Source organism: Ambystoma mexicanum, chromosome 9, assembly GCF_040938575.1.
Source record: "Ambystoma mexicanum isolate Mex_15411 chromosome 9, UKY_AmexF1_1, whole genome shotgun sequence".
In the NCBI taxonomy this organism is placed as follows: domain Eukaryota; kingdom Metazoa; phylum Chordata; class Amphibia; order Caudata; family Ambystomatidae; genus Ambystoma; species Ambystoma mexicanum.
Genome location: NC_090931.1, coordinates 1341624994 through 1341637107, shown reverse-complemented (window position 1 = coordinate 1341637107; position 12114 = coordinate 1341624994). Strand labels below are relative to the sequence as shown.

Genomic DNA, 12114 nt, shown 5'->3' with positions numbered 1-12114 from the left:
TAAAGTCCTGGTCGGGCAGTACACCTGGTGAAGATAAGTTAGAGTTTCATATACAAAGTCCTGGCAAGAGAGTATACCAGGTGAAGACAAGGGTGTATGAAATAGTGTATACACTGTTAAAAGGAAAAGCAATATATAAACTTTGAGATGATGAGAGGAGAAGTTAAAGCAAATCAATAACATTTTGAAGTGTAAATTGTGAACTGTTAACCAAGTGCTGAAAGGAAAAGAAAGGCCCTGAGAAGAAAGGTGTATTTGAAAAGAAGTAAAGCGAAAACTTGGGGAAGGGAGCACTTCCTGCAAGCTATGTGAACGCTCTGAGGGTAGAGAAAAGTCCTCTTGGAAAATTGGTGGTTCCGTTTGAAATTGGATGTTGAATGCAAAGAACCCAGGAAAATAGGTTTTTCCTAGAACTGTGAACATTGTCCATGAAGAAAACCTTTGGTTTGATTTTGAACTTGTTTTGAAATTTGACCACTTTTGAATACTTTAAGACAAGGAGTATTAACATTTGCACCTTACAGAACGGGATTATGGACGCTGGACCTACTTTATTTTGACGTTGACAGACTCAGTAGCTTTTGGTTGAGGTAGGGAATGACTCCTAGAATAGGGATAGTGAGTCATTTTCCATCCCTTTTTCATTTAAATGAATGTTTGTAGCCACAAACGTGTCTCCTCTGTGTCAGTGTCTCATACCTCGCTCCTCATAATCCTCACTTAAGAAGTGAACAGGAAGTTGAAGTTGTTATCCTCCAGGGAATTTATTCCGGAGGAGGTTCTGGAGGATGCATGGGTTGTTGAATGCAACTATAAACTCCTTTGTGTTCCCTTTCGATCTGTCATTGCGCTGACTTCCAGAAAACTGCAAAGGTTTGGGCCCACATTGATTTGAATTGCACTAGACTCGACCTGATTGTCATGGTACCTGGAGCTTCTGAATAGGCCCGTCGGCTGTCCCTGGTGCCTCCCGGCAAAAGTGGACCCACTCTCCTGCACACCCACTTAAGTACCCAGGCACTCCATCTGAGCCTCAGTAGCCTGAACCGTCCTGCTTAGATGCTAAGTTATAAGAAGTGGTACTTGTCAGATGACATCCTGGATGTGCTCCTTTACACTGATGACTGCCACCAGGTCTGTCTATGCCTGTGTGTGGTGTACGCTTTCTATTTGGTGTCGGAAGGGAGGTCTGGACCCTTTGACCTCTGGATTGCCTGATTTCCTTGGCATGGCTGAGTCTGCAGATTCACACTGTGAATGCGTCCCTGCCCAACATTTTGGTCTTTAAAATGTCTCCCAAACAAGGCTCATTCTTCATCAAGCCCACTGTTAACCAGTGTTTGCTGGGATTGCCTAACTAGTTTCCCTCCACCCCACTTTGTTTCACCTGCGTGGGATTTGAACTTAGTGTTGACTTTTCTTGAGGGTGCTCAGTTTAAGCACCTACATTCTTGTTCTTTAAGTCCTTTCTCTCTTAAGATGATTTTCCTAGAGCCATCACTTCAGCAAAACGGGTGAGCAAGTTCCAGGTTCTGTTAACCTTTCCTTCTTAGTGGTATACAAAGAGAAGGTGAATTTGAGAGTGAGACTGTCCTTCCTGCCCAAGGTTGTGTTGGAATGTCTTTTTCTGTTTTTTAGTTTTTCCCCACCACCTTATCCTTGTAGGAGAAGTAGTTCCATCATCTGAACCCTGTAGGGCTTTTAGTTACTATGGCTCTCCAACAAGGACATCAGAAAAGATGGCCAGCTCTTTGTAAGTTACTCTGGTGCCTGTGTGGGTAGGTTGGTTACCAAGCAGACACTGTCCAGGTGGAACATCCTCTACATCTGTGAACGTTACAATCTGACTGGAAAGGATGTTCCTGATCGTCTCAGGGCTCATTTAATCAAAGGCCTGGCTACCACCTCCCCTGCAGATGGGGTGGTGGGGAGGGAAATGTCCCCGTGTCCATCTGTCAAATGGCTACACAGGCTTTGCTGCACACATTTTCCAGACATTGCTGCGTCGATTCCTTGTCGGGGCAGGAAACTCTTTGGTCGAGCGCTCCACCAAGGTTTTCTGGTATAGGTTGTATTTAATTGCTCCCCTCCCCCTTACAGATTTCTGGACTGTTATGGGATTTGATCAAAGAAGAAGAATCTGTGGGAGGAAGGAATTCTTTAAAAGAACAATTTACTTACCTCTTGGTAATATTAATCCTGATGGATAATTCCTTCATCCCACTCTTGGAGGATATTTCGTACACCTCATCTGTTATCTGGTCCCTCAGCTGGTGAGTGCTAGAAAAAAAGGCAGAACTGTGGTCATGGAGGCGCAGTGAATCAATTTTACCGGCTGCAACATCACTTTCGTCGTGAGGGTGCACAGTGATGCCAGGCGGAGCCTCCCTGCACTCCCTGGAGGCTAAAAAAGTTTACAAAGATGGCTGGTGTTGAAGTGAGTATATCTAAAATGAGGAATCTGTATGAGGAAGGACTAAAACACCAGAATGAACATTGCAGAGAGGTAAGTGATTTGTTCTTCTTTTGGTTGGAAGACCTGTCTTGCCCTTAGGTTATGCAGCGGTCGAAGTGTACGAAAAGAAGTAGTGGAGCTATGTTCCCTGCTGGCCTGCACCCACTCCCCACAAACCCCATCACCACGTCGCCTCCCACACACCCAAACACTTGCACCTGCTGCTTAAGGGAACGTTTAGTGCAGTGCACTGAAAGTACAAGTTTCAACTTCTTCCTACACATTTATTTTAAAGCGAAACCATTCCAGAACGGTTTCTTTTTTTAAAATAAAAGTATAGGAGCTGTAAAAGGTGATTTAAATAAGTAGAGGAGCACCGCTCCCGCTCATTTCGATCAGTGGTTATATGGTTTAAGATCCCACTTTGGTAAAATCCCCCTAACACGCACACTGCATGCACTGTACATATGCTAACACACCCACACAATGCATACCCCCTCACAATTATGAGATTTGGCTGCTATATTATTTCTTTAATTTACTCACTCCTTCGTAGTGCATTGAAGCATTATTTTATGTTAAAGAAAGTTCATGTCAGCTGTCTGCTCTTTACCAGTATTGTTTAGAAGACTTCCGCAATTTCTGTAGGGGGGCATAACTGACCATTCAATGACAATCCCTGGCAGTATGCTGAGTACCCAGACCTTCAATTACAATCAATGCCAGTGGTGCAAGTAGAGTCGATCTCTGGTGCTGATGTGAGTACCCAGATAATTTTGAGGACAATACATACGTTTTGCGCGTAGCTGGGATTTTAATATCAGTACCTAAGTGTAATGGAATTTTTGCTAGCAATCCCTGGTGATGATGGAACTACTTCTACATAAGATGACAGTACCTGCGAAAAGGTGAGAGTGCCTTGGCGTACAATGGCCATACCTGTGGGACGTGCCTCTACACAAGCCAAAACTCTACACAAGCCAAAACTTTGCCAATGCATGTATTTTGGAGGCAGTATGGTGAAATTTGATAGCAGTTACTGGTCTTTTGTTCAAAGAAGTTCCAACGGTATCAGGCAATAACAAATTTATATATATATATATATATATATATATATATATATATATATATATATATATATATATATATATATATATATATATATATATATAGTAGCCGTATATAATGTTGCCGGGAAACAGTTGTGGCGACATTATATAGGGCACCAAATATATATAGGGACATGGGGAGCAGGGGTGGCCACACGCCCCTTGGGGGAAAAAAAGGTTTTGGAGGTTGCAGGGGTGTCCCCGCATGTTTAATGTAACAATGTCCCCTCAAAAAACCTACGGCGATTTATTTATTTTTATTTTTTTTTATTTCATTTTTTTTTGCATGGTGATATTTTTGAAGCAGCATTATTACATGGTACTGTTGCAGCGTGTCTGTCAATTAAGCTCTTTCCTTCAGAACAAAATGCCATGACTAAATTCCTTTTTGCTGCTAGGAAAAAACTAATATCCTTAGAACCTCAAAATATTTTGAAATATGTTAACTTTATTTACTGTCTAATATTATTAGCAAGATCTCGAAGTATGGTGTTTGATGTACCACTTTATAAAATGTGGTTGTAATCTGCATTAGCACTTCATTGAACTCTAACAAGGTTAGCCATGGAGAATTTCAATCCATCTGATTTAGGACTGTGTTTTTCTTGCAACTTTGTAAATGTGCATAAATGCACATTTCTTGCTCTTGTAAATATGGTCTTCAACAGTTCATCTTGTATTTTAGTATTAAGTCTGAAATCATGATGTGTAAATGTATCTTTAATGAATTCGTGTTTTTATTCTGATATAGACTGAAGATGCCCCTGTCTGTGTCGCCTATATTTAAGACATGAAGTCACAAAGGTTTATTATGCCAATTCACAGAATTAGTCTAATATGTTATTCTCATGATGTATGTTTTTTCTCGCGCAACTCATTTCTCAACATATGCACTGGCTCTGAAACTAGGTAATTTTACTTCTCAACCTGTCTCCTCCCTCAATCAACTTTTGTGATACTTGGTAAATAGCTCTCTTCTCCCGCTCTTCTCTCTCCCGCGTTAAATAGAACTGTCAAAAGTAAAAATTCATGGGAATAGTCAAGTGCTGTAGATCACATCTGCCTGTAAATATTTTACCTAATTTATTTATGTTAATTGTTTGATGACTCGTTCCAGAATTAACCTTTGAAACATGCTATTACCCTTAGTTTTTAAGGTTGAAGACTACCTTTTCTTTTGGCTGTTAAATTGTGCTACAATGGCGTGCCTGCGTTATTGCAACTATTTAAATTTTTTCCATCACCGTGTGATTCCCATCTTACACTGCCCGCCATTCTAAATAATTATAACTGTGAATGTGGTGCTTTCTTGAATGTAAGATATCAATATAATTATCTTGTGTTCTTCAGATGGAAATCCCTTCCTCCAGCATAATCAATAGGTACATAGCTTGCCAAGGCCCTTTACCAAGTACGTGTCCAGAGTTTTGGCAGATGACATGGGAACAAGGCTCCTCGATGGTTGTAATGTTGACAACTCAAGTCGAAAGAGGCAGAGTAAGTTCAGCTCGGCTTGGTGCATAATTATAAAATGTATGCAGCACTCGATATCTGTGTCTTCCCGGCAAGCTGACCATGATCCACTAGATGGTTATGTAACACTTGTATATTTTGGAAATGTAGGATTACAAATGTTTTTCAAAATGTACATGATTGTTTTGATGTTTTCAGAATTATTTTCATAGACCATCACCTAAATATTATACTAGCAGTTAGGTTTTTGACCATGGTACAGCAATACAGTTAAGTACCAGACAGGTTTTTAGGAATGAAATGAGGAAAGGTAGACCGGGAGGGTTAGAGGAGACTGGATAAAGACCAGGCAGAGAAAGGAGCCAAGGAGGAGAGTAAAAAGGATACAAAGACTGTGAAGGAATGGAAAAAGAAAGGCAGTGAGACTGAGTAGGGAGAGGCGGCACAGAGAAGTCAAGGAAGCAAAAAGAGGCAATGATCAGTGCTGGAAATGGACAGCATTTTCTGGGGGAATCCTCCGCCACCCCGCCCCTTCGCTGGTGGTGGGGGTCCATATTGTCAGTGGTGTGAGCGAGACTGGGGCCGGATTGTCAGTTTTGTGGGTGGGAATCAGGGGCAGAGATAAGTGTTGAATTATGTGCGTGCCGTGTCCATAGGACGCTGGCTGCTTTGTATAAAACCAAAGTGCATTTTGGGAACATAAGAATGACCACCAATTTATCAAACATGTTTGTGCTAGTAATTCAATCGTTCAATCCTTCTGGGCATGCAATATGCACACATGGTATGGTGCTAATTTCCTCTGTCAGAATAGTAACTTAATGCAAAGCCTGAGACATACATACAGCTTTAGACAGTTTAAGTTTGGGCTGTTGAGCAAAGGACGACTTTTGGATGCAGTCTGTGAAAATGTGTGCCGCTCAATTGCAGGAGACAGCGTTTGGGAGACTCACTGCAGTCTGGGGCGAGAGCTTTCTCAACTAGAGGGGGTTTGGGCTTCCTATCTACACAAAATGGTACTTCGGCAACAGTTTTTGTAATACAATGATGTAATATTCATTGTTTTGCTTTTAACACCCAGCTAGAACTGTAACGTGCAGGTTATTGAACTTTTTTGAACTTGTTACATTTTATTCAAAATCTTGCTCCTGCTGGTTACCGCCAGTGTGGAACCTATGGCAGCTGCACTCAGCAGTGTACTATACTGAACGTTTTTAAATGTTGTATAACGTTTCTTAGGGATTTTCCCAGGCACCAGTACGTGGGTGAGTTATAGAAACTATGGTTGCAATGCTAAGGGAACTAGTGGGCAGCCTGACGGACGCCTTCCCCCTGCTGCTTTCCTTTGCCTAGTCGGCAGTACAACTTGCCGAAGTGCTGTTAGGAGCTCATTGCCATCGGGCCATAATGCAGATGGCTAGGGCCAGAATTATTTCTGTGAATCTATTTCATTCACATGTATTGCCTAGTCTGCCATTAAGTGGTTGGTATTTACTAGAACTGAACACTATCTGTTGACAGGGGCCTTCCTGTAATTGTATCCTTGTACACACTACTCGTAATGCTTCCTCCAGTCAATGCCATCCTCACATTGTGTTTTTTTCAGCTTTGGTAACAGAGTGAAAAAGAAGAGTTGGGGGAAAGGGGGAAGTGCTGAAGTTGGAAGATGTTTTCAGTATCACCCCTAGCGGATTAGATCATATGAAAGATGAAACATAATCTTTTTGATAAATTGTGGTATTATAATCCCATAAATAGCTGGGCCCCATGGAAGTAATGGCATTCTGATTTTCCCCTCAATGCAATCTTTTTTTTTCTCTGAATAGACAAACGGTGTGCTCAAACGGAGCCACATAGAGAGTACATGCCAAACCTGTAAAATCATTAAGATGTCCATCACTGACCCACACGAGTTGTGTATCTGGTGGCTCGGCACGGGTCACGGGACTGACTGGTGCCAGTCGAGTGCCAAAATGCAACCCAAATCCCTACATGATTGAGCTGCTAAACTCGCTTTAGGTCGACCTCCTTCAAAATCACAGGTGTGGTCGACGGTCGGTCTTCGTAGGCCGAAATTGAGGGGCATACCCGTGAGAAAGAAAATAGGTGGAAGAAGAAACGGTCCCACTTGAGGAGCCACTTTTCCTCGTACTCATAGAAGAAAAGGCGTCACTCCAAGTCATCAATGGATAAAGGTAAGCCGTCGGCTGGGCGTGCCACACGAGAATTTCAAATCCTCGATGCTTGACATGTTTAGAAAGCATGCTGCAGTCAAAACGGTCAAACGGTGGGCCACCTCCCTCCAGAATCTCCTTATTTCCGGGCATGCCCAGAACATGTGCACCAGTCCTGCATTCTCCTCCCCACATTTGGGACATGTTTGTGTTCCTGCATTCTTAAACCTTGCAATCTTCTGAGGTGTCATGTACGCTCTATGGGTAACGTATAACTGGATTTGTTGCAACCTCGACTTCCTGGACACTTTTTTGTGGTATCCTTGTACCCTCACCCACAACCCATCACTCATATATTCCCCAGCTTCCTCCTCCCAATCCCGTCTCAGCTGAGTCACCTCATTTCCCAGCCTTGAGATCAGCAGTTCGTAGATTCGGGAGACCTCATGGTCTCCGTCTGACACATCATAAAATGTTTCTATGGGCGTGTCGTGCAGACTCTCCAATACTATTACTGACCAACTATCTTTTCCTTCCGCAACAACCTAGTATAAGTGATTTACTGTCCCTGGTGTAGTCCAGTGTTTTCTACCAGTGTGTCAAACTCTACAGCCTTCCCATCCTGCCGCGCATCTCCCAGCGTTGTTATACCAATCGGTTCCCAATGCTTCTGGACTATCTTCCTCAATTGCTCATCCACTCCATTCCGTGTCGCTAGCAGCAACTGTGGGGAACACGGGAACGGGTCCACAGGGCCCGGCAAGCCCGGCGCCATATCTTCCACCCCAAGTCTAACATTCTTGTTGCTCCGCCTTGCTGTGATTTTGGTAATCATATCCATTCTTCACTTTAAGGAAGAACAAGACACATTCAGCCCTCAACAACCCGAGTCTTCCGATAACCACCTCGCCACATGTTGTAGTTGGCTGGCCAGATAGTACATCTCGAAATTGGGCAATTTAATGCCCCCTTGGTCATACGTGTTTTGCAATTTCCATAACGCTATTCTGTTCCTAGTGTTGTGCCACATGAACCCCCTACATATACCCTGGATTTTAGCAAAGAATCGCTTGGGTATCATGTATGGTATATTCACAAAGTAGTGCAACAGTTTAGGCAGCACCACCATCTTTAACAGTGCCACTCTCCCCATCATGGTCAAAGGGAGCTTGGCCCAGAACCTCATGCTGTTTTCAATGTTAGCTGTTAGGCAGAATCCTGTGCAGTTCCCTTAGGGAACACTGCAAAAAGATTAAGACTACAGGAGTAAGCAGTAAACCCAATTGGTAGCAGTCTGCACCACCCAGATTTACCTGGTAGCTGTGGCTGAGCAGTCTGACTTCTCTCAAGAAGAGTAGGGCAGTATATAGAGTATACACAATAGGGCTAAAAACACAGTAGAGCAAACAAACACTGACCAGAGCTTGGTATAAAAAGTATATAATTATTTATTTTAAAACACTTTAGGCAATATACTAGCACTCTAAATCAAAAGCAAGTTAAAACACAGTCAGGTAAAGTATACACCTCCCTTGATAACTATCAGACAAGTCAGAGTTAAAACACCACGATTTGTTAAAACAGATGTGAGTGCGTAACCTGATGGCACTCCAATAGTTCAGTTAAAGGGAGAGAAAAAGGCAGAGCATAGAAATAAAACAGGTCCCAACACTTTTAGGAGTTCTCAGCAAGGGAATAAAGGCAGTTTATACTGTAGAGCCAAAGTTGATAGGCCAGGCCCACTTTAAATGGAGCAAAGCAAAATGTGCCCAGGATCACACGGTTTAAAATGCACTAAAAGTCTTTGCAGAATGTTCAAAGGTGGTTGGGGTGATTCAAGAAGGTAAAGCTAGGAGGTCTGGGGCCAACCCAGTTGGAAAGCCAAGGATTTATGGGTCACCTTGGGCAAACCAAAGAAAGGGAGGCCAGGCAGGACACAGTACCTTAAAGAGAGAGGAAGCTCCAGCGGTGGCAGTTGTTCCTGGCAGTGGTGGCAGTTCGTTGTTTCGACCAGGGGAAGAGAGGATCTCGTCGAGGAGGAAACGTAGAGTCGTTGCACTGCACAAGGATGAAACCAGCCACAGAGTTTTGTCGGTAAAAGGTGCGCTCCTTTTATTCGCGGTCAAAGTGGTGAAGGTGAAGCTTGGCTATCCGGCTGCCGGGGTGCTTGGCACGGGCGATTTGACCAAGAGACGTCTTTGGAAGGCGGAAGGGATGAACTGGTTGATCCCACCAGCTCAAAGGAAGAAGACTCGTCCAGCAGAAGATCTTCTCTTGTCGTTGGGAAAGTGGTGAGTTCTTTGCAGCAGGGCTTCACCGGTGGTGTCGTCGTTGCAGATGGCTCAGCTTCTTCCCTCTTCGGATTCTTAAGTCCTGTGGCGACTTCTGAAGTTCCAGTCCCAAAGGCCCTGCTTTTATGCAGAAAACCCCCCATTCAACAGCCTAGCTGTCACTCAAACATGCTAAGTGGTGAGCCGGGCGGCTCACCACTGGCCCAATCAGAACAGAGTACGACTTGAGTTGCTAAGGCAACGCAGTCCAGGGTGCCAATTCCCTTCCCCACCCATCCTGTGGAACTCAGACAGAGTGGGACCATTTGGAGGGCTTCTGTGGAGAAGCCCGCCAAAAAGTGGAACCAAGGGCTCGACCTTAGTCAGAGTTACAGAGACGGACACGAACGCCATTTTTTAAAAGAGTTCTGGCAAAAAGACCCAACCGTTTATTTAATATTAAATAAATAAACCAGCAGTATCTTTAACATTGCACCAAAAAGTGGTGCGTTTAAAATCAATGGGAAAATCCCATAGAGAATATTCCGGTGGAATATTTCACGTGGTAACCACTGCCACCAGCTAGAAACTCGACAAGGGGGACTGGACAGTGCCCCCTTGAAAACAGACCCAAGGGCAATATAATTAACCCCTTCCAGTATTTCCACAATATGATGGTTTGTACTGGTTCTGTTCACAATTTAGGACTAGTAAAGTCAATGGTGACTTTACATGCCCTAGGAGACAGTGTCAGTCCCAGGGTATGGAGTCTGTTTGGGGGTCACTATGACACGCTTGTGTTACTGTACTGAGGGTGCTGTGTAACGCACAAATAAAACATAGATGATACCCTATGGAACAAAAAGAAAACCCATAACCCATAGCCCATAAGCACACAAAGAGTCAAAGACATACCTTAAATCATGCCTAAGAGTGGGAGGTCTCACTCTTGGCAGGAGAAAATAACAAACCCCAAAAATCCAGCAAAGCTGCTGGGGGACTCACTAGGTTTGGGAAATTAGCCTTATAAGAGAATTCTCCCTAACATTAGCCGCCGCCTTCTCTGTGTTGTGTTTGTGTTCGACCTCTACATTGTGATGTACATCAATCCCCAGGTATCTAAAAGTCCTGGTCTCCCATTGTATTTGTAATACTGGCAGTTCCTCTCGTGGTATCCCTTCATTTCTCCAGCATTGGATCTTTCATGGATTCACATGCTATGAATATTCCCCGTCGTCAGGCTGGGAACCTCAGTCATTTTTTACTTAGCGTTTTCCTATGGAAAACTTCGACACTTCAGTGTCCTATAAACGTCCTTTTTCGGTGCTTTAGCGACCACCAATAGGACGTAGGGTATAAATAGCCCCGCCCCGTGGCTTCCCTTCAGATTTCAACCATCTCCAAAGTGTTGGGATCACCTCGTGCTCGTGATTTCTGCACGTGTTGGTGTGATTGGTGGCAATGTCTTCAGGAAAATCGTTTTTCCGGCCCTGTGCGACTTGCGGGCTGAGGAAAGTGTATGAGGGGGACGGACGGTCTGGAAGTAGGCCCGAGAAGTCGGCGTCTCAGGTGAAGAAAGACTCGTCGTCGAAACGCTCCTCTTCAGGGGACCATCACAAGTCCTTCTCTAGTAGAGAGTCGTCCAAACATCGGTCCAGTGGAGCCAGGCAGGTGGGATCGCCTGAAATATCTACACCGAATGTTGTGGTTCCAACTACGTCCTCATCGACGGGAGTCCCGTCGTCGACAGTCCCTTTGTCAACTCCGATACCGTCACCGACGGTGGTGTCTTCGACTCCGGTAGGAGAAGGTGGCCTGATATTGTCGTCGAGGATGGACACAGACAACTTGCTACCGATGAATGAGGTGTGGCAGGCTTCTGCTTTTGACTCTCATCTACCAGACACTATTCTTTAGCAAGAGACTGCATCAGAAGCGGAGGAGGATCTGGATCAAGTGTTGGATCCATCGGCCCTGGGCCTGCAGTGTGTTGGTCCATCAACGTCGATGGGTGTGGGGGCTTACCCATCCAGTTACCCTCTGGTGAATCCGCAGGCGATGTTATCACTCCAGGTGCTGTCCATATTGCAATCTCTGTTGGGCCAGCTGGATTCCAGATTGCATCCTCTGAACATAGCTACGGTGGGGCCTACCGTCGACGCTGCAGGTGTTCCTCTGCGTTCCTCGGCTTTGGCTGAATTGCCAGCACCCCTGCACGTGAACGAAAATCGTCCACGTTCCCATCCTGACGAGGGTGTGCTGCCGGATTCGGAATCGGACCGTGTGCCTAGAGAGACCATGTCCACTGACTCGTCACCGTCGAGGGATCCGGCGTGGGATTCAGACGTTGAGATGGAACTACCTCGTAGTCCGGCACAACAGTCTCCGCCCGATGATGTTGGGACGTTTGATGCCATGATGGCGAAAGCATGTGTGGAATTTGGGTTGGTTCCTGAGGAGGAGTGGAAGGAGTGTTTCCTGTTTGACCACATGGGCAAGAGATGAAAATCTGTTTGCTGTGCCTATCCTGGACCACGTGTCGCAGTAGGGCCTGCGCACGATGCAACATCCCTTCTCTGAACCAGCTATCAAAGGGGGCCTGGAGAAGAAGTTTAACGCCCCGGACTCTGCAC

At 44.7% G+C, this 12114-nt stretch overlaps 1 protein-coding gene across 2 annotated transcripts in view; it reads left to right on the top strand.

Annotated features, from left to right (window-relative positions):
• Positions 1-12114, top strand: part of PTPN4 (protein tyrosine phosphatase non-receptor type 4) — a 2055941-nt gene that overhangs the window by 1736553 nt on the left and 307274 nt on the right. For both annotated transcript variants that reach the window (XM_069616750.1, XM_069616749.1), the window contains one exon: positions 4915-5061. In XM_069616750.1, coding sequence (XP_069472851.1) covers positions 4915-5061 — 147 coding nt within the window. The remainder of the gene's footprint in view (positions 1-4914; positions 5062-12114) is intronic.